Source organism: Besnoitia besnoiti, chromosome IV (assembly GCF_002563875.1).
Source record: "Besnoitia besnoiti strain Bb-Ger1 chromosome IV, whole genome shotgun sequence".
NCBI classification, from domain to species: domain Eukaryota; phylum Apicomplexa; class Conoidasida; order Eucoccidiorida; family Sarcocystidae; genus Besnoitia; species Besnoitia besnoiti.
Genome location: NC_042359.1, coordinates 4,007,603 through 4,031,900, shown reverse-complemented (window position 1 = coordinate 4,031,900; position 24,298 = coordinate 4,007,603). Strand labels below are relative to the sequence as shown.

Below are 24,298 nucleotides of genomic sequence, written 5' to 3'. Positions count from 1 at the left end.
CCTACACATAGAGAGTATGCCGTGCGAGCGGCGGAGAGGCTTCGGGGGCAGCGAAGCAAGAGGGAAAGCGCGCCTTCGACGTCGAGAGAAAAAAGACAACAGAGAAGGGAAAAAAAAAGCGACAACCCCCAAAAATTCTCGCGTCATCTTCCTCGAGAACTCGGCTTCGCTCCCCTTCTCCGCATGCGGCCTCCTCGCCAACTGAAAAACTCGCCTAGTGGGGGCGTTCCATTTCTTCGGGGGCGGCGGGCGGGCGGCTCGGCGCTGCCGACTTTTCTTGGTTCGACCGCGACCGAAGACACGAATCGCGGCGGTTACACGCTCCTAAGGGACCCGTCCTCAGCCTGGTGGAAGGACACACGTATTTTTGGCGAAGGAAACGGTGCCGTCGGAGAGAAAAGGGAGGAGCTTTCTGGTCGCTCGCTGCCTTTTCGCGCGCCCCTTCCTCTCGTTCGCTTCGCCCCCACATCGCCGCTCTCGAGGCCATCTGCGCCGCCAAGAACGACTTTCTCTTCTCTGTCGGTGTCAGGTTTTTTCCGCACAAACGAGTTACCTCATCGAACCCGCGAGTGTGGAACGCGTGCCCGTGACCGTCGTGGACGGTCCGACTTCGGCGTCCTGCTCTTTATTCCCTGCTGGCACTGATGTATACAGACTCGAAGGGCGATCGTCGCGACCTGCGGCCTGCCGCACACACACAGGAACGTATAAAATACAGGCATACACACATATATACATACTTACCGATATATCTTCTTACATATATACATACATATATATATATATATATATATATATATCCATACACATACATACAAGCGTACATACCAGTATACATACATGCCTATGTACACATGTCTGGGCGTGCTGGGCAGATAGTCTAGGCTGTATACGCGGTAGAGAACAAAGAGGCAATATGCTGCGAAGATAGGATTGCGCAGCAGAAGGAAATAAGCTCCGCCAATAGACTAGGCGGCGTCAAGGGAAATCCGTAGTCAAGAAACGCTCGCCAAAACACAGACAAAAGGAATCCCTGACCCTCCAGGCTAGCCGCTACTTACGGCAAAGAGGCCCGTTACACTCACAGCTCTCCTGCATCCCCTGTAGGGGATTTCTGCTGCCACGGCAACCTTTTTCCCTCAGCGTGAGCCAAACGCATTGAATCGAGGCAAATTCGCACGCGCCTTGTCAGCCATCGGTCTGGAGGCTGGTGTCTTCGCTCATGACGTCTCCCGCGGACACCTGTGCCTCGTTCATTTAGCTCCATCATTTTCAGGGGTTGCAACAGCCCTCCGCCTACTGGAGGAGTGGCGATGGCTGGCTCCAATGCTGGTGTCGGTATGCATATAAGCTGATATGTGCCGCCATCTTTGCTGTTGTCACGGAGGCGCGGACACATTATTGTTGTTGATTGCTTTCGACTCTAAACGGGTGGTTCGCGTGTAGCAGAGCGAGTCGCAGTGGAGCCGTCGGACAAGGATCTTTCTCTCAGCAGGCAGCCAGGCACGAAGGAGGCGCGGAGTCTCTCCGCTCTTCTGGAACCGTTAACAGCGGCACACATAAGGGTGACGACCACGTAAAGGCCGCTCGTCTGCGGCCTCCTCGCCTTAGTCTGTATCTTGGAGCTACATGCGTCATCCTTCATGCGAGTGATCCAAATACGCTTCCACGCACTCCCCCTTCTGAAAAGCCTGACAAAAAAACTGATGAAGAAAAGGTAAAGAGAACTGGCAAAATAAGTCTACACTGTGGGAGCGTACGGCGCAGGTGAAAGCCCGAGAGAGGACCGACGCCACGCGCACACACGCCTGGTGCACGGAGCTCCTCAGAACAGGCTGTTGTTGCTGCGGATCAGCCTGTGTCACGGTCTCAGAGCTCCGGTTATCACAAGAGAACGTAAAGAGATAAAACTATATCAGCACAAACATTCAGTCGCAAGCAGAACCCGCGCCAAATCCATGAATCCACATAGCTGAGCCGTGTTTACTGCAGTTTTGGACTCCACAATGCATCCTGCAGCAAGCGTGGTCGCTTTCGATGGTATCGTACAAGAAATATCTGCGGACATCTCACAGACGCCACGTTTCAGCGTCTCCGAGCACATGGCACTGGAGTAAGGCTCCACAGCCTGCTTCTTTCTACGGTCTATCGCGTTGCCTTGTACGCGTGCTCCATAGCGTTCGGCTGCACACGACGATGCAGCTTTCCGCCCTTTCTCGGAGCCTTCTGCGATCGCCTTGCCGCGCCCTCTGGCTCGCTGCCTGTGCGTCGATACCGCTCACACCGAGGCGGGGGGCAGCTCTCTGCAAGAACGCCATGAAAGCTGCCGTGCTCGAGGCGCCGCCAGTCATACGTGGGGAACTCTGGCGTCTCATACACGAAGCTGTCTACAGTCAGACTCGTGCTGAGCTGAAGCTCACAGTAAACTAGCGCCCTCGTGGTGTCTCTTCGTGACCCCTCCGCCACAAAGGTGGGAGCCGCGAGCGCACGCCAGACACGAATACCTTCGACCCAGATGCTGGCGTTTCGTCCGCGATCCATTCAGAATTCCATTCGAGTTCTGCACACTCCACGGTACGTTGGTCTGAGCTGGGTTAGCTGGGACCCGCATGCAGTGGAGGGCGAGTTAAAAGCGGTTGCGCCAGGCTGCAGGAGCACATGCCGCGCCCCAAGCTGCCCTTGAAACGCTATCGAGACCTATGGGAGTCGCAGATTCCTAAATTTCCTTTTCCAGCGACGAGAAGCCAGACGCGCTCGCTGCGGCTCGTTTGCGCGCGCTCCCATGCATCGCCTCGACTCTATGGGTTTCCCGGCCTCGTTGCAGAAAAGCCTTCAAAGATATGAAGAGGTAACAAGTTGAAGTACAGCAGCAAAAGCTTGTATAAGAAAAACAACTAAGTGTGTCTCTTTTGGGTCACAGTCTGGGGCTTCAGTCGTTTATCTGTTCTTTACGCGGTTGAGCGCATGCGCTGCGCCTTTGCCTCGCAACGGCAGACGTGATTCGAAGCCCTTCTTCGCGGTCGACTCGACAGCAATTGGACGCGAACGCATAGTCTGCGACACATCCTGAAGTAAATTCTCCGCGAATTCTCCTCTTCACCCTTCGGAGGAAGAGGGACTCTTTATGGAAGCTTGTGGAGGCGATGGGATCGCCTCAACCTCTTCGACGAGAGCTTTACGACGTTGTGCCCCGCCCTGTTGCGAAGAAATGAGTCTGTGAAGAGTCGCAACCCGAACCCGCGACCCAAACTTTAGCCTGAATCGATTTCCTTCTTCCTTCTCACTTCACCTGTCTCCTTTGTCAGCCCACCTACACGCCTACGGGCGCTTCCATGATCTGGTCGGTGTCGGCGGCGAGCCGCTGACTTCTTTTGTGGCATCTCTCTCTTGGTTGCTGTTCCCTCTTCGGCTCTCCCTTCGGCTCTCATCGGCCGCCGGAGTTTTCGCGCCGTCGTCGTTGTTGTCCCTTTGGAGCCCGGCACCGCCGGGGGCTTCTCGCCCGGGAGTCCCTGCTCTTCCCGGCTGCGGAGAGAGTCTCTCTGACCGTTCCTGCGGCTGTATAGTCTGTCTCCTCGTGGCGTTCCAACATGGCCGATTCGAGGCACCTCGTTTCTTCTTCTCCTTTCCCTCTCCTTTCTGCCCCGAGCAGCCTTCGCTGTCGTGATTCAGAGGCTCCTTTCTGAGTTTCCGCTTCCTGTTCGCCGACCCCCTGCGCAACTCTTTCCTTCCTTGTCTTCCCGGGAGCCAGCATGTCGAACCCGCCTCAGGGCCACGGGGGCTACGGGGGGGGGCGGCCGCCCCGCCCGCCGTTCGCGCGCTTCCCGCCCTCTTCCGCGGCGTCTCCGCACGGCCACTTCGGCGCCCATGGCGCCCGTTCAGCTCCGCTTTCGTCTTCGGGGCCTCCTCCCCCCGCCCCTCCAGTTAACTGGCGCCACTCTCAGCACGCCTACGCACACCCGCCGGCGCAGGGCTGGGCGCATGAGCGCGGGGCTCCGCCCCCCCCACCCGGCTCCGGACAGGGGGCCTTCGGTGCCCCAGGCGCGTCGTGGGCGTCGCCTCCGTCGGGAGCGCTGCATGCCTCGCCATTAGCGCACCGTCCCTCGCCTCCTCTCTCTGCTGGCACCGCCGCGGCTCGAGGCCCTTCCACACACGGCGAGTCACCTCCGGCTGCGCCTTCCGGCGCTCCGCCGCCGCGGCTGGACGGTCCCCTCGCCCCGGGAGGCCGGGCGGCCCCTCAGGCATTCTCGTCTGTTCCCTCGCCGTCGGCGCCTTCGCATGCACCCCCCTTCTGCAGCGAAAGATGCCCGCGCGGTCAGAGGCGCCTCCGGCCGCCGCCCGCGAGCGGACTTTCTTCAGCTGTCTCCGCGTTCCTGCAAACGGCGCGAGGCCACGGGGACTCGCCTCAGACCGGTGTCGCAGGCGGCAGCGGGGCTCCAAGGCCCCTGGGGCCTGAAGGGCCTCCGGGTGCCGGGCGCGCCACAGGAGCGTGGGGGGGCCGCCGCCTTCCAGAAGAGGTCGTTGTTGTGATAGGAGATGACAGCAGCAGTGAGGAGGAGGAAGAGATTCTATTAAGGGGGGATCAACTACACGAGGGGCGCGCTCAGCAAGACGTGGACACGTCAGCATCACCTCCCCCGCCGGGTGCGCGGTCACCTCCTGCACGACCCGCTGCGAAACGAGAACTGTCTCCATGCTGGCGATCTCCTCCGCGGTGCGGGACAGACCGCGGAGCTCCGGCGGCTCCCCGCTGGCATGGCGACGTAGACCGGGGCGCGCGCAGGCGGCCTCGCGGGGCAAGGGGCCTTCCGAGCGGGCGCGGGCGGGGCGAGGAGACAGGGCGAGGAGACAGGAGAGACGGAGGAGGCGGGGGCAACGCTGAGCAGGAGGCTGCACGCGCACTCGCGATTCAGCAGAGTCGGCTGCTGCTTCGGTGCGAGGACCTGAGGTGGAGTACCGTTCCAGAGTTTCGTTGTCTGGTAGGGAAGTCTCTGAACCGCGGAGTGCTGTCAAAGGCGCAGCGCATCGCAGCGATGGAAGACGGCATTCGACAGACCGAGGAGGACGACATGACTCTGGTTGTTCACTCAGACAGGTAGGCGCAGATGGGAGGCCGCGAGATGTCTTCGTGCGTGGCGCAGTCCTGTGTCTCCTCGGATTTTTTTTCGCCAATCAGCGAAGCCTCTTCACTCCGCATTTTCTTGTAGTGCCCAGTCCCCCAGAACGTCTGTCTGCGATGACGGTTGGTGCGCTGGAGAGTTCCTCTTGCCGGCCTGCGCAGCTGGGTACTGCTCTCCTCTCAGTAGACGTGTGCGGCGGATCGCGCCGCCCTCCTGCGCCTGCATGCCCTCGTCTCATTCTTTCCCTCTGCTGCCTGGCCTGCCCTTCTGTGTGTCCGCGGGGCCTCGCTGTCCCTTTGTCTCACCGTTCGGGTCTGTCGTTCTGTCGCTGCATCATGGTTCGTCTTCGTGCGCATCCAGGGCGTTTCCGCTCCTTCACGTGCGTTTCATGAGCACCGTGTCAAGTGCATTGGCAGAGCCTAGTCCTAAGATGACAACTATTGTCGGCGTGGAGCCAACTGAAAGCCATGTATCCATATAACAAAGCTAATTAGGGCGCTGTTTGTCTCCTTGCAGCTCCAACTGCCGCTTCGTCGACTTGGCGGTCTGCGAGTGCAGCTGCCCGAACCACGCGCCGCCCTGCTCCCACCTGACTGCAGCGGTACTGTGGGGGTCTTCGGCGGACCGGCTTCAGTTCGCCTTGATGACGCTGCTCAAGCTTCGATTTTTGAATCCGTTCGCAGACCGCAGAACCGCGTTTGTGGCGCTTTCCTCCGGGGAGCAGCAGCTCTCCTTCGCGGCGATTCAGCGCTTCGTCCGCGCGCACTTTGCGCGCCTCTACACGCCCGACGAGGTCGCGGACGCGGCGCTGCGGGCGGCCGTCGGGCTCCTCCTGAGATTCTTTCAGCGCGCGCAGGGCTCGCTGCCGCCGCTGCCCTCGACCGTGGAACACGTGAAGAAGGTTGCGCAGGACAAAGAGGAGAGCGACGATGATGAAGAAGAGGACGTAGAGGAGGGCGAGACAGAAACGCCCAACGCAGCGAAGAAGGAGCGTGACGACCTGAGCCCGTTGTCGTCGTCTTCAGACTCGAGTGAAGACGACGAGGAGCGCGGAGACGACCGCGCCCAAGCCCAGATCGGGCCTTGCCCCGAGACCGCGGAGAGCGGCGGACAGGAGGCGAAGAAGGCCGCGGAAGAAGAAGGGGATTGCGCCTCGGAGGCTGAGCCTGCGGGAGCCGCGGGCGCGGGCGAGCAGGCGAAGCCGCGCCGCGCGCTGGGTTCTCCGTTGCTTTCCTTCGCCTTGGCTAGCAACGCCCAGCGCGAGAAAGTCCTCTTTTCGATCCTGGCGGAAGTGCAGCGCCTGCGGCAAGACAGAAAGCGCGGCCTCTTGTGGACAGACGAGATCGCGTCCGCGAGCTCGACAGCTCGGCTCTTGAGCGCCGACGCCGGCAATGAAGAGGGCGCTCAGCGACGAATGCCTGGGATGCAGGGGAGGTTAGGAGGCACGAAGAGGCAACGCCAGGCTCTTAAAGACCTCAAGGATATGGTGCAGTGTCTGGCTGCGTTGGAATCGAGGGTCGCCGAGCGGATGGCGCAGGCAGGCAGATATGAGGGAGAAGAGATGAGGGATGTTGACACCCCTGTGGAAGCAGACGACCACGCGGCGTCAAGCGCCCACGAAGACGGGAGGAAATCGGGTGCGGAGAGCTTCTTGAGGGCACTTCTCTCTCTGCCGGATGCCCTACAGGCCGTGAGCAGGGCGTTGCTCGATGGCGAGAGATCTGAAGAAGCCGCAGAGGAAGATGCGCGATGGAGGAGGCGATGGAGCACAGATACCTCTGAAGTCGATGAAGGTGAGGACGCGAGCGATTCCGAGGAAGGACGGCAAGGCGGGAAAAAACGAGGCCGGCGAGGAAGGGGAGAAGGAGACCGTTCTGCGTCCTCGTGGGGGGTCAGCGAGGAGGCCGAAGCCGATGCGGAAAGAAGAGAGGAATTGAAGCAGAAGACTGACGACGAAATCGCTATTCTTACGTTCTTTCTGTCCGAGGCGTTCCCTGGTCTTTTCTCGCACACGCCAACGAGCGCCAGGGCCCTACAGCGAACAGGCGCCTCGTCGTCTTTGTTGTCCTCCGCGTCGTCTGCACCGTCGCTCGACACCGCCGTCAGGATCGCCGAGCGGCCGCCCAAAGAGCGCTTCTCAGTCTACCGACTCCTGCACAGGCTTCATCTCCCAGGCTTCTCCCTCTCTCGCGTCACTGTATCTGATTCGTCTGGCTCTGCCTCGCTGGCCTCGTTCCCTTCCAAGTTCCCGTCTTCGCTTCAGCAAGCTGAGCGCCTCGCGGCCGCGGGGCGCCGCGCCCTCGGCCTGCCGCCCGTCTCTCTGGGGGAAGTGAGCGACAGTGAGACAGACGACTTGGATGACGGTGCGGCGCCGAGGGCGACTTGGCGTCTCTCTGTCGAGGGTCAGGCCAGGCTTCGGGACCTACATGGCGCTGCAGTTCTGCCGGCCGTGTGTCTTCTCCCCTTGGATTCTCTTGTTGCTCCGTTGTCTTCTCCTGCCGAGGACGCGTCGCTCGGCCTCCCGTCTGCCCTTCCGCCGCTGCGGGGCGGCTGTCTCTCTCCCCCGCCGATGACCCAGTCTTTCTCGCCCTCCGCATCGGACCGCGTCAGCAGTTTGTCTCCGGCGCAGGTGGCCTTTCTGGTCGCAACGGCGCCCCCACTAGTTGATTTGAATGCCTTCCTGGGCTGGGAACAAGCCTTCGCCTCGCGCCACGGCTCGCTGCTCGCGTTCATCCGACGCCACCTGCACATGCCGCTCCTTCCTCTGGGCGGCCGGGACGCGGGTGGTGGCGGCGACCCGCCCTCCCACAACTCTGCCTGCACGCTTGCTTCGTCGTCTTTCTTTCTACTCCTCGATCTCCACACGCTGGCTCGCCTGCCGCGCGCCGTCGCCCCGCCCCCGTCGTCTCTGGGGTCGCCCCTGCCGTCTTCTGCGGGTGTGACGGGTGAGAGCGAGGGCGAGGATCTCCCTCCATGCACGCGCAGGTTTTTTGAGTGCCTCGAAGCCCGACGCGGCCGCGAGGCGGCGGTCTGGTTCCTCTCTTCGCTGTGCGCGCAACGCTCAGGTCGGGATGTGCTCGCGGCAGCCTCCAGAGGCCCCTGTGGCGTCTCAGAGGGGGGCGGCAGCAGCTTCCAGCATCGCCTTCAGGCGCAGTGGAGGGGACCGAAAGCCGCGCACGCGACTCCAGAGGTGTCGGGAGAGGCAGAGGGCGAAGCTGAGGGAGACCGCGATGCGCGCGACGCTGCGGCCTTCGCGCTTGACTTCCTCCTCTCCCTGCCTGCGATCTTCTGGCCGACGGCGACGGCGGACGTCGTCGCGCCTCTCGCGAACTGCGTAGGAAGGGCGCGCTTCCTCGCCGGAATGGAGCGGATGGCATACGCTGCCTGGTTTCCACCAAGTTCATCTCTCGCGTCTTCCGCGATGACGCGGCAGCCGGCTGCGCCTGCTGCGTCGTGTGGGTTGTGGAGCGCTGTCGCGTTCTCTGGTTCGCCGACTGCAGCTCGCGCGCGAGAGGGCGACTTCGTCTCTCTGCCTGCTTCCCAATGTGTGGCGCTTGAGCGCGCATTCGTCCTGTGTGCGGCCGTGCTGGCGGAGCCACGGGGGGGCGATGGAGAGACAGGAGACGAGGTCGGGAGCCCAAGTCTCCTGGAGAGACACGTGAAGTGGCAGCTGCTGTCGCGCGGGGAGGAGGCAGCACTGGAGACGCGCGGAGACGCAGCCGCGACCGAAGGACGACGCATCGTGGCGGAGGAGTCACCACCTGGTCCGGTCTCGTTTGTGACGTCAGGCACCTCATCAACTACTCCGCCTCCCCGCCAGGCTGCGGGCGCAGTGACCGCCCGGGCGGAGCCGAGTCGTTCGTCTCTGCTGTCGCCTCCGCGAGGCGCGCCTGCCCCCTCGGAGTCGGTTTGCGGCCTCGAGTCGCCTCCTGGCGCTTCTTCCTCAGCGTCTCCGTCGCCTTCCTCGCCTGCGTCTGAAACCCAAAGCGCGCCTCCGGCCGAGCGGCTGCGATGCTCGAGCTCCCACGAAGACGAGGAGCTTTTGCTCTCGCGGCCGCTCTTCATTCTTCCCGGGGCGACGACGGCGAGAGGCGGAGGACGTCAGGCCGAAGGGGTCGGAGACACCTGCGTTTCTTCAGCGGCTCCAGTGGCCGCGGCGGCTGGGTCGCTGCGGGCTTCTGTGCCCTTCCATGTATCTCCGTTGGAGGAGCCAGGCGGCGACTCTGGGTCGTCTAGGCTCGATTTGGTCGCTTGGGGCGACGGGGGACTACTGCCCAGCGAGACAGAGGCAGCGTCTGACTCGACGGGGTCTCTCGCGTGCCCTGCGTCGTTCTCGCGTCAGCGTGAGATCATTGAGGCGATTCGAAAAGAGGAGTTCGGCGTGGGGCTGGAGCTGCCGGCGTCCGAGAAGGCATCAGAAGGCGAGACGGGCTCCGAGTCGACAGACGCTCCGCCGCTGACTGAAGAAGAACGAGAGACTCAGAGACGAAGTAGGCAAGCGAGCGAGCTGGTGGCGGACGTGTTGCGGCGACAGAGAGAGCGACTCACGCGCGCTTTGGACCGCCTGTCCCGCGGGCTTTATACCGCAGATTCGCACCTTCAAATGGAGCTCATTCAGAACGCCGACGACAACAATTACAGCGTCCTGGGGGACCTCCAGCGGAGTGCGGGCACGATACAGAGGGGAAGCGCCGAGCCTGCCTCGCCGCCTGCGTCGCTTGCGCAGCCCGCGCTGCACTTCGAAGTGACGCTTGAGGGGCTGGCGGCGTTCAACAACGAAAACGGGTTCACTGAGCGGGACGTGCGGGCGATCTGCGACGTCGCCAGAAGCACGAAAGCCTCCCGAGAGAACGGCGCGGACGGCGCGGCGGGCGCGAGAGGAGGGCTCGGAGCAACCGGTGCACGCGCAGCTGGCGGCGCCCCAGCGACAGGTCAGAGCGAGAAAGAGAAAGGCGGAAACGGAGCGAAACGAGCCGGAGGCGCCGGGATCGCGAAGAAGATAGGCAAGTTTGGTTTGGGCTTCAAGTCTGTGTTCGCCATTTCTGATCGACCGCACTTATTCTCCCAGGGCTTCTCTTTCAAGTTCGAAGCCTCAGACCCCACGGGCCTCGGGTTCGTCCTCCCCCACTGGCTAGACCCTGCTGAGTTCGCAGTCTACCTCCCGCCCGCCACGCTGTACTCCGCATTTGTGATGGCTGGAGGCCCAGGGGGCAAGTGGAGATTCGGCGCTCTCCCCGCAGAGTCCCGCCGCGCAACCTTGGTCGCCTTGACGGCGCCTTCTCCCCAGCGCACCCTCGGCCTTCCGCCTTCGTCTCTCGCATCGACTGCAGGTCCCACGAGCTTCGATCGAGGAGAGAACGGGCTCGGCCTCGAGCCGGGGCGCTCGCGCCTCTGCCGCCAGACCGAAGACGCAGACACGCAGTCTCCAGATGATGTGGCGTCCTGTGTGCATGCGACCTCCTCGGGGTTCCGCGTATGTCCGCAGTCTGGATCGGCTCCGGCATATTTGTCCTCGGCGCCTGCGCTGGCGGCCTGCGCCTCGGCGCTGCGAACGACGTGGCGCACCATCGTATGGCTGCCACTGAAGGCCTCGCTGCTTTCAGGCGCGGGCGCGGAGCGCTGGCGCGCGCCTGGGCAGGGACTGGGCGCGCGCCTCGCCGCCCTCTGCGCGGAGGAACTGTTGTTTCTCCGCAAGCTAACTCGACTCAGTTCCTGTCTACATCTCGTGTCGCCTCCACGGCTCTCCATAGTGGAGAAGCACTTCGTGCCCATAGACCCCCGGGGGATGCGAGACACGACGAAAAAAGGAACAGAAGATGCCGCGAACGGAAACGCGCTTAAGGGCCGCGGTGCCTGCGGAGCGAGACACGCGGCTGAGCATCAGCACGCGGGGGTGTGCCAGCCACCACCGGCCTCCCAAGACGCGGACAGACACGCAGTTGTCTCGGAGACGAACGGCGGAGAAAGGCACACAGTGCAGCGCGTGCGGCTGGTGAGTGTGCGCTTCGCTTTGCCTAGGGCGGAGACAGTTGGAGACACCCCTGGCGTTGAGAGCGCGACGCCCGCCTGCGGAGGAGAGACGCTCGGTCCACGCAACCCCGAGCCCAGCGAGTTGGAATGCAGGGCGGAAGACTGGATTCTTGTTCGGCGCGAATTTTCTCTGTGGATTCCGCGTCAAGATGAGGACGACGAGTCCCAGGCTGCATCGCGCCAAAACGCGCACTCGAAGCAAGATCTCGAACAGAAGAGAACTGAGCTCGTCATTGCGCTTCCTCTTCTCCCCTGTGGGCGGGCTGCGGCGCCCGTTTTTGGCAGGCCGCAGGGGCCCGCCGTAGAGTCTCGCGCGGCTCCTTGCTATGCCTCCGCTGCGAATGCGGCAACCTCGCCCGCCGCGCCTGCAGAAGGTCTCTCGGCGGTGCCTGAGTCGCGCCCGGTGTTTTGCTACCTGCCGATTCGTTCCTTTGGGCTGCCCTTCGTCTTGCATGCGCCGTTTGACCTGACCGCGTCCCGCGAGAGCCTAGTTGTTTCGTCGGCCTACAATCTCCTTCTGCGGTCTTCTCTACCCCACTCGTTCCTCGCTGCGCTTCGCTTCTGCAAGGCGTCGGGGATCTTTGCGCTGCAGGCCTCCTTTCTGCGTTTTCTCCCCTTCGCTGCGGCGGCCGAGAGCGACTTTTTCGCGCCTCCCGCGCGCGAGATTCTCCGCCTTCTCAGGTCGCAGGAGTGCATCATGGCCATTGACCCAGCAGAGGGAGCCTCGCAGCGCCACGAGAAGGCACCGCGGCGCCCAGCGTTGTGCTGCGCGGACTCGTTCGCGCCCACGGCGTGTGAGAGGAGACGCAGGGAGGCAGAGAGCGGAGGCGAGCGAGAAGGAGGAGCGGAAGACGGTCGCGAGTTCGCGTTCACCTGGGCGAAGCCCACGCAGGCGCTGCTCTTGCCTTCGGAGGCCGAGGCCGCGCGCGACGACGGCGATTTCGCGGGCAAGAAAGGCCTCGGTGGGGTGAAGGACGCGGAAGCAACAGAGGGAGGAGGAGGAGGCGACGCCGCGCCGAAGAAGTGCTCGGGAGGCCGAGAAGCAGGAGAAAGCGGTGCGGATGGCGTAGCCGGTCAGAGCCGGCAGAGGTCGCTCTCGTGTGGGTCTCTGCAGATGCGTCTGGTGTCGCCGCGCCTGCTGCAGCAGCGCCTCAACCTCTTTTACGTACACCCTGCCGCGCGTCGCGAGACGGGCGAGGAAGCCCTGCGGCGACTCGGCGTCCGCGCCTTCTCGCTTTGGGACGCAGTCGAATTCCTGCGGGCAGTCGTCGCCTGCGCGCCGCCGGAAGGACCAGAAGACCTCCGCCTGCCGAAGGCAGCCGTGGAGGCGGGCCGCCGAGGCGAGCAGCCGGCCAGCGCCTCTTCTGGCGCGGCTGAGGCGACTCGAGGCGAAGACGGGGAGTCAGGCGCGAGCTGGAGGCCTGCGGAGGAAGACGAGGCATGTGCGATACTGTCTCCTGCGTGGGTCGGGTTGTTTCTGTGTTTCCTCGACGAGCTGGCGGAGACGGGAGATTACACCAGGGAAGAGATCCGTGTCGCGTTCGACGCGCTCAAGGGCATCCCGTTTCTGCCGACTACGTCAGGTCTGCGCGTCGCGGCGAGTCTGCGGAAGCCGCAGAGAGGAGCCCCCGGGGTGCGCTGCGGAGGCGACGTCGCGCTGACCCCCTCGATTTATGTCTTGGCGGGGGGTGAAGACGGCGAGGCCGAGGAAGGAGACGACGCGCTCTTCGCCAGCGCTCGCCGGCCCGTCTCCGCGGGGGCGCCTTCTCGTCTTCCCTTCTCTGCTGCGGGCAACAACGCCCTCAACGTTTCCTCCGGACCTGTCTCTGCTGTCTCTTCGCGCCACGGGGTCTTGCCGGCGCGAGCCCAGGGCCGAGGCGAGACCGGAGGAGACAGAGCTGGCGAAGAAGAGGTCGAGCTGCAGCGCACGCAGCGGGAGATCGGGGAGCTGGTTCGCATTCTGTCTCCCGCAGTGTTTCAGCCGTTCCGGAGGCCGCGAGGCATGGGGAGCGGAGGCGACCCCGGCGACAGCCAGACGGAGACCCAGGGCGGCGAGGAGACGTCCGTGGAGGACGACGCTCGGGCGCTCCAGCGCGTCCGCGTCCTCCGCAGTTTGCATCGGCTGGGTCTCGAGAAGGCAGGTTCTCTGCAGCTCATTTCCTCCCGCGTTTTGCCGCTGCTCTTGGATGCAGACGCGAGTCGGGATCTCCCCGACAGCGTGCTGCTTTCTCTCCTCGCCTTCTTGGCGCTGAACTTAGAGGAGGCCCGCACCGCGCTGGCGTTAGACGCTGGCGCGGCCGCCGCGAGGGCCGTGGCGAGGCGGCGCGGAGAGGAGGGAGAGGGGCGCGAGGGCGGGCGGCTGAGGAGGCCCAGCCGCAGGGGAAGGATGCCGAGGGAGTGGGACGACGGCTTGGCAGGCACCGCGCGAAGAAGGGACCGGCCTTTCTTGCCAGACGATGAAGATGGCGAAGGAGAGAGCGATGTCGGCGGCGCGCGATCCGGTCAACTGTGGAGACAATTGCAAATTTTAACCGCCGCTGGGCAACGCGTAGCCCTTGGCGACTGGCGGGTCCGCCTGCCCGCATGCGTTCTCGCGGCTGGGGCAGATTTGCGGGAGACCGCGGATCAGGCCAGAGAGGGCGCCAGACACTCTGACAGAGAGTCGGGTGACGGCAAGAAACACGTCCTGCAGAGCCTGCTCGGCCGGCCGCATGCACTCGAGCTGTCTCCGCGGTACTTTGAGTTCGCCCCTCTCGAGGCGTGGGTGGCGTTCTTCTCGCTGCTGGGGCTGACAAACGTCCTCCCGGTTCAAACTGTCGTCTACGAACTCTCCTTTGTCTCGCAAAGCGCCTCGCCAGCCACCTCTCGCGGCGCGGAGGAGCCGAGAGTGAGTGAGAAGAAGCAGAGAAAGAAGCGTGAGAAACGAGGCAAGGAGGAAAGGCAGGGGACGCGCGGGGCTGCCGTTCGCCTTCGGCTCCTTCAAATAGAAGACCAACGCCTCCTGCCGTCCAAGCAGCCTACCGTCTCTGTTTCTTCGCTCTCCTCGCCCTCTCGTGGCGCTCCGCCGGCGGAGACTGTGGTCCGAAGCCAGAAGGGATCTGAGAGGGAGAGAGGGAGCGCCGCATCCTTGAAGCACCTTCTGGACTGCGTCGCGGGCAGTCGATCCCAACAAGAGTGGTTGGCAATGCTGGCCGCTCGGTGCGGCGACAGGGCCGACAGAGACACGCGACCGGAGCCGAAGTCGTCAGACGCCGCCGTCGTGGGGGAGGGTCTCGAGGCCGCCATGGAGGACGCGCAGGGCGCCGCCGACAACAAGGAAAAGGCTCTCCAAGACGAGGAGGGAAAGGCGCAGCAGGGCGGAGGCGCAACTCACGTGGCGACCGCCAATGCGCCGCAGAACAAGGTGCCACGCGAGCCCGGCAAAGGCGGCTCTGCGCCCTCCCTGCGCATCGTAGATTTCGTATCTATAGACTTCGATATGATCTGTGACGCGCTGTCTGACGCGGAGGAAGAGCGGGAGCGAGCGCTCGTCCTCTCGGAGATCGTCAGGCGCAGCTGGGCGACTCGCGTCAGGCCGTTCCTGGGTGCGGAGTGTAGCGGCGTGCCGGCGGAGCCAGAGGGGTGCACCGACGCGCCAGGGGTCTCTTCGGCGTTGGCCGCAGGTTCCTCCTCGATACCTTCGGCGATCCCCTCCTGCTTCCTGCTGCAGCTTCGCACGCGCCGCTGGCTGCCGGCGTGCGAGGTCGTCCGGGCGAGCGAGGCCCACGAGCTGGCCAGGGCGAGGAGACAGGCGGGGGCGAGGGGAGGGCGCCGGGGGAGACCCAGCGAGGGGAGGACCGATACGGTCTCCGCATGCGACCCCGGCGCGACGCGTTCTGAGAAGCGCGAGGAAGACGAACCGGCGCTGCCCTCCGTCACCGTCGTCGTGGACGTCGATGGTGAGCTGTCGAGCGACGCAGAGGACACAGAGAGTTCCGCGTCAAGCGCGGACGACGACAACGACGACGCGAAGCCCCTTCTGAGGGAGGGCGAGAAGAGCGCGCGCAAGCGGCGGAGAGGATGCCGGCGGGCGTCGCCGGAGCGAGGCGCCACGGCAGCTCTTTCGTCCCACTCAAAGAAGCTGCGTGCGCATCCGCCGTCCGCAGCGGCATCTCGCGGCGCCCTAGCGTCTCCGTCGAGTTCTTCGCGCAGGCGCAAGAGAGGTCGGTCAGCTCCCGACTCGCCTTCGCGGCGCGGCGCTGCCGCGCTGTCTCCTTCGGCGTCGGCGTCGCGGTCGCCCTCGCCGGCCTCATCTGCCGCTGAGGCTGCGTTGGGGCGTGCGGGCCCTGAGGACAACGACGGCAGAGAGCACAGGAAGCGACTCCCGGCTGCGCGTTTCTGCCTCGGTGGCGCGGAAGACAGCGAACAGAGAGGCGAGGACGAGAGCGAGCCAGGCGATGATGGCCGCCTCAGATGGATCTACACCGGCCTCGCCGCCCCGGTCGCGCTCCAAGCGCCGTCTCACGCCGTGCTCGCGGTGTACGGACACCTTGTCCGGTTCCTGGATCCTCGGGCTTGGCAGCTTTGGGCGGGAGCGACGGGAAAAGAGGAACTGCGCGAGGGAGAGCGAGGCGACAGGAGGCAGAGCGAGGCCAGCCAGAGTCAGGCAGCCACGGGGGGAGAGGACGCGGCGCAGCCTGGCGAGGGCGGCGGTGCGCAGACCGCCCAAAAGGCGAACTGTGTCTTGGGAGAGAGTCTTGACGGCTCATCTATCCCTCGTGGGTTAGACCGGGCTTCGAACGTCCTTCTTTCGCCCGTCTCGCCGGTGTCGCCTTCCGCTGCGAGCCGCAGTCCCCTCTGCCTCCTCGGCGTGGGGACGCGCCCGAGCGTCGGTGGAGCCCTGGCGCTCTTACAGGCGCTTGGCAGGTGTCTCTCGTGTTGCCAGCTGGGCGAGGAGACCGCCGCGGAGGCTGCCTCCACGTCGGGCGTTTTGGCCGCGTGTCAGCAGTCTTCCTCGTGCGGCGACGAGTTCGCCGAGTGCGAGCTGATGAGGCCCGGATGGGAGAGAGCCCCCGAGCTGGGGATCGACGGAGAGCGAGACGAAGGCAAGTCAGGGCCGCAACGCGGCTGGAGAGACGCGTCCGGCCCTGAGGAGTCTGACAGACGTTTGTCGCTTCGTCCTTCGCTCCCTACCCTCGCTCTGTGGCACGTCCGCGGCCTGCAGTGCGGCGAGGGGGCGGGGTGCTCGCAGAGGCTCGCGGGCTCTCCTGGGCGTCCGCTGTGTGGAGGCACTCCGCATTCGCCTTCTGCATCCTCTCCTGAGGACGTGTTGGCTGTGCCTTTTGCGCTATACGCACTGCGCGAGCGCGCTTTGCACCAGGCGGGCTGCTCAGTGCGGCCTCGGCGCCTCGCATGCGCTCTCGACCCAGGTACCCAGCGTGCGAAGGATAAGAGGAATCCTTTTGCCTGCTGCCAGGCGCCGTTACCCTCGTCCCCTGCGTCGCCCCATTCGCCTGCAACCCCGTTGACCGCCAAGGAGACTGTACCGCCTCTCGCCGAAGGGTGTGCGGGGTTCTGCGTTTGCTGGGCGTGCTTCACGGTCCTCGACTACGTTTCGCGTCTCCTTTTCTTCCTAGCTGAGGCGGCACACCTCCAGAGAGGCGTGCCCCGCTCAGCGCCTTCACCGTATATTCAGGGACAGGAAAACGCAGGACGTCGGCGTCGCGATGCGACACCCGACGACGGCCAAGACGCACGCGCTGCAGTCGCTCTCGCCGCCTCTTCATGGACAAGCAGGCGAGGCGGCGGTGCCTCCCGCGAGGACGCACCGCGGCTTCTGACGTTCTTGCGATCATGTTTGAACCCAGATGGCGCGCAGCGGTCGCCGACTCTCTTTCCGTTCCCTTCCCAAGCCGTCCAGCTGGCCTCTGCGACCTCTGCGACTCCTGCGCAAAGTCGTCTCTCCGCCGCTGCAGCCGCAGGGGGCGCGGGCGAGGGGGCGGAGGCGTCAAGCTGTCTCCATTGGGTCTCCGTGGGCGATGTGTTTTGGGCGACTCCGCCTGGGGTGGCTGAGGACTTCTTTGCGTCTTCCTCGTTCCTCGCGTTTCTCACGAAGACCCTGCTGCACGTGAGCGAGGCTCGCCGGGAGGCGCTTCAGGCTGAGGCGGCGCACCCGCGAGGCCGCACGCGCCGCGCCGCCGGATCGCTCACCGCCGGATCGCTCACCGCCGGAAGCGTGGCTTCGCGCGACGCCTCGAGCGCCTCAAGCCCTGAAGAAAGGGTAGTCCTCGCTCTGAAGATTGACTGCATCGCGGAGTGTACGTATCATGCCGCTCGCGCCGCGACGTCGTTCGCGGCCTCCGCTGCGGTGGCGCCGCTGCCCTCCCTCCTGAGGGGCGACGAAAGCAAGGAGGGAGAGCCCAGGGTGAGAGAAGTGAGGAATCTTCTAGTCGATGTTGCGGGGATGCCTACAGGCCCGTCGCTCGCGCTCTGTTTGGACGCCCTGCTGCGTCTCACAGGGGGCGACGAGGGCGACGGCAGAACTGACCGCGAAGAGAGGAAAGACGGCGAGGAGGGAGAGCGAAGCGCGTCTGCGGGAAGGGCGGAGGCAGAAGGACTTCGGGGGAAGAAAAAACCGCGGATCTTGAGGAGGGAGAAGAAAGGCAGCTGCGCCCAGACGCCGTCGGGTGTTTTGTCGTCCTCCCAGTCTTCCGCTCGTCCTTCAGAATCCCCGCCTCTCTCGGCGGCGTGCATCCGACCTGATCTGCGGCGGTGGTCGCCGGAGAGTCAGGCGACGCAAGCGATCCTGCTGCTGCTGTACTTTGCTTGCGAGCTGCTCCACGAGAGAGAAAAGAGAGCCTCATCAGGCAGGCGAGTAGAGGCGCTCGCCGCCCGCCGTCGCGTGTCCCGACCGCCAAGCGACAAGCCGAGCAGCGCTCCGGAGATTATCTGCGCTGCGGAAGGAAAAAGTCACAAATTCCTGCAGGCCGGGGCTGGGGCGTCGCCTCACGAGCAGAGCGAAGAAGATAACTTCGGTAAAAGCGACTCGACGGAGCTGCGCCGGTCGAGCGAGGCGACGCGCCAGAGCGAGGGCGCGGTGGACGCCCTAGAGGCCAGGCAACGGCAAGAAGAGAAAGAAGAGATCCTGCGAAAACTCAGGTCGCTCCTCTGGGACTTGCCCGTCGTCCCCACGTGCCTCCCCGCCCCGCGCCTCACAATCTTAAGCGTGGAGACACCTGTCTCTTGCGCCTCCGGCGGCGACGGCGAGCACCTCGAGCGCGAAAGCCGATACGGGCGACGAGGCGACAGCCACGAATTTTACGAAGCAGCGGAGACGCCAGCGAGGGGGGAGAGGCAGAGACGTCCTGCGCGAGAGGAGGAGGTCCTGCAGCGAGGCATTCGCTGGGCGGCGCCTCAAGATGGATTGTCGCTTCTCGCCTCGGGTCACGATGTAAATATCTGGAAGACTTTTGCGTCGTTGTTTTCGTCTCGTTCATCTGGCGAGTTCTCGGAAAGCCCCTCCCCTGGAGGAGCGGGAACTGCAAGCGCTCGCCGTCCGCCCGCATCGGCTCTCCTCCGCCTTCGCTCTCGTCTCGCGTGGCTGCCTGAGGCGGATGTGACGGTGGAGCAGGCTGTCGAGCGAGAAGCGTGCAGGCGGGCACGTGTGTGCGTCTCACGCTCGACCGCGTCGCGTTCGCCTCTCGGATCCAATTCTCTGTCTTCTTCTGGGGGCCTTCTCGAGGCGGCCGTGAACGCCGACGCGGCGCTGGGCCTGCTGGAACTGCTGCAGGGCCTCTCACGCCTCTTCCCCGAGGACGGACCTGCGCGCAACCAGAGAGCGGATTCCATCTTTTCCAATCCCTTTTTGATGGCTCAGTCGCCCTCAGCGTCGCCAGCTGCTGGAGCGGACGAAAGCCGAGTTCTTCGCTCAGTTTCGCTCCGCCGAGTCTGGACGCGCTTCCTGCGAGAGGCCTTTGCCGCGCAGGCGTTCCACGAGGAGTGCATTCTGCAGGTATCTTCCGCGCTGCCGGCAGCATCTCTCTTCGCCTCCCTTCTGGGTGCTAACCCCCTTCCTCCGCCCTGCGCCAGTTCGGTTGTGTCGGCGGATGCACGGGAGACGAGAGCTTCTTCGCGAGCCTCGAGGGCAGCTCTCTCTCTTCCCTCGGCGTCGCGTACGTCTTGCGCGTCTTTTTTGGCGTCTCTGCCTGCCGGTGGAGTGTCTCCGCTCGCGCAGTCGTCCTCTGGCGCTGACGCGTCTGGGGGCCTCGCGTCGGTTTCTTTGGGGCGTCTCTTCTCGCCGCCGCTGCCTCTCTCCGCGATGCCGCTCTTCTTTTCCGCTTCGCTGAAGCGCCTCGTCTGTTGCGCCTTGCTCCCATGTGCGCGGCGGTATCTCCTCGCTCGAGAGCCCGGCGTGTACCGTTTCCTAACCGCAGAGACCCACGTTGAAAAACGAGCAAAAAAAGGAGGTTTCGACGCGGCTGCATGCGCAGATTCAGCGCGGCTAGGTGGGGAAGAAGGGCTCGAGGCTGAGACTGGAGCGGAGGGCGGGAGAGACAGCATCCCACCGCGGGGCGTCATCTTTAGTCGGCTCCGCAACCTCAGGATTTACGCCGCGAGCGACCTTGGTCAACGCTTCCTTCACAGAGGCACGGACGTCTCTGGGGGCCTTCAGCGAAGAGACGCGCTCCTTCTAGGGTTGGAGCCGAGATGCGCGAGGGACGCGGCTTCGAAGGATGCCTCCATGGAGGAAAAAAAACCGTGGAGGGTTTGAAGAGGACGCGGAGATGAACTGCCAAGACGAAGCGTTGGTGGACTCGTCTGAAGAGCCTGGTGGAGCGCCGCTGTCTCTCCTTCTCACGATTTCAGATTCTGAGCACCTCCAGTGGTTATACCAGCGCGAGGGCGGCCGCGTCACCCGCCGGGGGCAGCAGCCCCCTGCGCGTCCGCAGCTTACCGCGTCCGCAGCTCATGCCAATTCTTCCGCATCGCCGGCGCCGTCTCTGTCTCATAGAGGGCCGCCGCCCCCGTTCCTGCTGCGCTTCGTCGCGCTTCCTCCAGGGTTTTTCGAGGAGTTCTCCCGTTTGTTCGCGCCCTCCGGCGAAGCGCTCAAGAGCCTCGCGACCTTCTTGCACCTCTGCTACACCGTTCAGCTGCAGTGTCTCCTGTCGAAGCAACTCGAGGGAAAGGGCGGGCGCCGCAAGCGCGCCGCAACCCCGGATGACCCTGCTGGAGGCGAGCGTCTGCTCGCCGCCCTCGGCAATGAGCTGAACCGCGTCTTCGTTTCTCAGGGCCTTCCGCCTGTCGCAGGCGAGCGGCGCGCGCGCGAGGCGCCAGCTGAAGAAGCGGCCGCCGATGCGAGGGGTGAGAGCGGAACTGCGCTCAGAACGAGCAAAGAAGGGCAGGAAGGCGAGTCCGGGCTCGACTTCGTCGCGATGTATAAGCTCTGCACGGGCGATGAAGAAGGGGATGCCAGAGAGGAGAGCGAAAGCGCGCGTCTTCTGTGGCAGGACGCTTGGGTTCAGGAGGCCCTGAAGGAAGAAGACCAACTCGAGTACGCGGGCTGGATACACCAGAAGCGAGGGAGCGAGGGAAAGAGCGGAGGACAGTCCGCTCCAGAGAGCGGCCGCGCGCCGCTGGAAGAAGAGAGTGGGGCAGACTCAGGGCCTCTGGAAGGTTTTGCCGAGAGCGAGGAGGATGAAACGACGGCTGAAGGCGGCCGAAGGGACAGAAGGTCAAAAGTCTCGTCGTGCCAAAGGACTCGAAAGGAAGGGGAAGCTCAGATCGGAGACGAAGAAGAGCAAGGAGAGCCGGAAGACGAGATCGACAGTTCCCTTCAGCCGGAGAGCGAAGAGGGGGAGTCACTCGGAGCGCGAGCACCCCAACGAAAGGGCCTGCCGGAGGAGGAAGAACGACGACCAAACGATGGATTCGAAGACGACTCTGGAGAAAGATTTGGCATCACCGACATGGATCGCCACACCGTGCCACACATCTTTGGCGGCCTCCTCAATTTCGAGAAGGAAGGCATGACCGCAGAGTTGAGCGCGAGAGGCCACGCAAATCTTCAAGACGGAGCTGAAGACGCAGAAGTCGTCAGCCTTGACGACGACAATGAGAAGGCACAAGAAAGAGGAGGGAACCTGGATGAAAACCGAGATGCGACAGAAGACAGAGGCGGCAAGTGTGAAAACGACGGAGGCATCCGCGACGTCGTCCAGCTAGGAGCGTTTTCTGCGGAGGACCTTACCTTGCCCCCAGGGTGAGTTCGCGTTTTCTGAGATATCCGTGAGCGTGGGCGATTCTTTGTGTTTTTGCCCTTCGTCGGTCTTGTCCTGGGAACACGCAAACCCGGTACTCGCTCGCTTCGCTCCTGTGTTGCGTCCGCACGCTTCCGCCTGGATGTGACTCTAGTCAGCATCCTCTCTCTATCCGCGTATGGTTTTCTCGTGCCTGTCCGTTTCCAGAAGACGCGCGGGCGGCTTACGAGTCGAATTCGTCGTCCTCGGGTGCATCTGGTTCTTTCGCTATTGTCGGCTGCAATATATATATATATATATATATATATATATACATATAAACGCATATAAATATGTGTATGTATATGTATTCATATATATATATATATATATATATATATATATATATATATATATATATATATATATATGGAGACAGGGAGAGTCTGCGATGCTGGCAGTACGATAGCGATTTAGGGTGAACCAGCAGGAGTTGCTATGGGTGCGAACTCGTGAGCCTTCGTCGGCGTTGCACATGAGACGGCCGTTTGGGTGTTGTGTTCCGTGCGCAGCTTCCATCACGCCATGCGCACTCCGCGCTGCCTGTCGGCGGAGAACGTGGCCCCGTCGGCTATCAGGGACCGTCTGGGGCGCCGCGGCGAAGAGATTGCTTTCTTGTTCCTTTCGCAGCAGTTTGAGAGCGAAATCGCCGAAGGCAGGTGCCGCGTGCTGTGGGTCAACGAGGACGAAGAGAAAGGCACGCCTTACGACATTCTCGTGACGGTAGGAATCCACTGCGGCGGAGGTCCAGCGGAGGTGCGCTGCATCCGAGAACGATCGGCGCCAGGGAGCAGAGACCGAAAAGAGGAAGGAAACACACAAGGGAGATCGCGCGCGCGGTTCAGGTTTTGCCACCTCGCGTGGAGCGTGCGAGTGCCCTCGGCGAGTCGAGGCAGGCGCGTGAGTAGGCTCCGGCGCGCAGGTCTTTGCGTTGCGTGAGATTGGTTTTGCTATTTGAAAGCGTTGCGAAGCGTGGAGGACGCGGGCGCATCGCCTTGCGTGGAGACTGTGTGTGGGGAGTCGATCCGGCCGCGACCGGTGCGCGGGGGCCACGTTGGCGAGTTTGGGTCACATCTCGCCTTCTCGTCGTCGCATTCTGCCGCAGTCACGGACAGAACCGTGTATGCGCGGGTCTGCATGTTGTTGTTTGACAATCCTTTTCTCGGGTTTCCCTTGATCTTGGTTTCCACAGAAATACGGGGCAATAGGGAGTTCAGCGCCGCCGGAAACGCTCTACGTCGAAGTGAAGGCCACGGGCACGCAAACCAAGTCGTTCTTCGAGGTCTCCCACAAGGAGTGGCAGTTTGCGCAACAGCATGTACGCGTTCCCCAAGCACTATATATATATATATATATATATATATATATATATGTATATGTAGCTAATGTAGTTCTGGCGAGGTCATTCGAGTAGGTGAAGGCAGGAGTTCGACATGCATGTCATATGCATGCGTATATTTATATATAAATATATGTGTATTTATCTGTGCGAATGGGTGCTCTTGAATGGTCTCGTATCATACGTGGGTATCGTAGACCGAAGAGGGGCGCATGAGAAACGTCGTAGCACATACTTCTTCGACGATGCGCACGTACACGTATCTTGATGGAAACGCATGCAGCGAGACTCTGACAGCTAGATCCGGTTTGGATCTATTATTTTACTCGTGCTTGATGCACGATGTGGCTCAACGGCTTGTGTTTTGTATTTGTGTGCGCGCTCAAAGAAAAGTGTTCTCTTTCGACGCTGTTGAAACTGCTCTTGGTCTTCGCAGGGTGAGAAATTCCATATTTACCGCGTGCTAGACGCGGGCAGTGAAACGCCGAGAATTCTGAGGTAGGCTCCCCTCGCCAGTGCGGCGGCGCGAACAAGTCTGGCATTTCTGTACGTGTGATGTGTATCCAAGCATGCCCATGTATTCCGTCATGCCCGTGTATTCCGTACTCCTTCAATGCCATTCTTAAGGTATTGAGTTGTAGGGCCGCATGTGAATCGCGGTATGCAGTTCAATTTGTTCCCGCACATGTCTTCACATGGTTGGAGAGACGAAAAAAAAGGAGATTAGCGTTCGTACAACGCATGCGTGTGAGAAGAACGCATCCATACACACGCAAGCAGCCAGGCAAGGGCGTAGGGCTCTTCGTGTCTGAGCGTATCCCATTATGTGTGTCAAGGACACTGACGACCTGGTTTCTGCTTTGCATTGAATCCGGCATCAAAAACGTAAACATCATTGGTGGCCAGGTAGTGAGTGTGCATTCGTACATCCACCGCTCTTTCGCATGCATGTGCTCTCCAGGGGTGGAGAGCGCCGCATGCATTTCGGCCTTCCGTGATATCGATTGAATACTTCTTTTTGTGTCTGCAGAATCGTGAACCCCTATCGGCAATGGCGCGACAACCGGATCGGCATCTGCATAGCTCTCTGAAAGCCTGAGGCGAGGGACCAAAGAAAGCAGACCTCCCCAAACTCGGCGGCGACGGCCCTATGGGATCCACCAGCTGTCTCCCTGCCTCCTATCCTCTCCGCTCCACAATCCAGATCTGTATGTGCACAAGTCGAACGAGTATTTACGCGTACACATATATTTATATATACTGTGGTCCGCTTTACGTGCATCTTGTCTCTTCGAGAATCGACTGCTGTAAACGCCTGCACAGGCGTTCGTGAGCTTGACGCATACACGAGGCGATAGTCCCTACAACTTTTCATTTCTGGCAACTGCGTTCCTTCCCTCAAGCTAAGAATGACGCTAGTGGCGCTGAAAATGGAGCTAAAACCGGTCATCTGGAGTAATAATCTGTAATGCGGTCGCTGGACAAGATGCGTCTGGTGTCGGGCGCGGGGTCTCGATGCCACTGTTGTATTCTGCTTC

The 24,298-nt window shown here is 62.6% G+C and overlaps 1 protein-coding gene across 1 annotated transcript; it reads left to right on the top strand.

Moving 5' to 3' along the window:
- Window positions 1-3,749: 3,749 nt before the first annotated feature.
- Window positions 3,750-23,851, top strand: BESB_056740 (uncharacterized protein; the record flags this gene model as incomplete). The annotated part of the gene is made up of 7 exons (XM_029364109.1): window positions 3,750-5,092; window positions 5,634-19,630; window positions 19,992-21,384; window positions 21,934-22,144; window positions 22,614-22,739; window positions 23,197-23,258; window positions 23,791-23,851. 7 exons carry the CDS (start codon window positions 3,750-3,752, stop codon window positions 23,849-23,851), a joined length of 17,193 nt encoding a protein of 5,730 aa, XP_029220032.1.
- Between the last annotated feature and the right edge of the window lie 447 nt (window positions 23,852-24,298).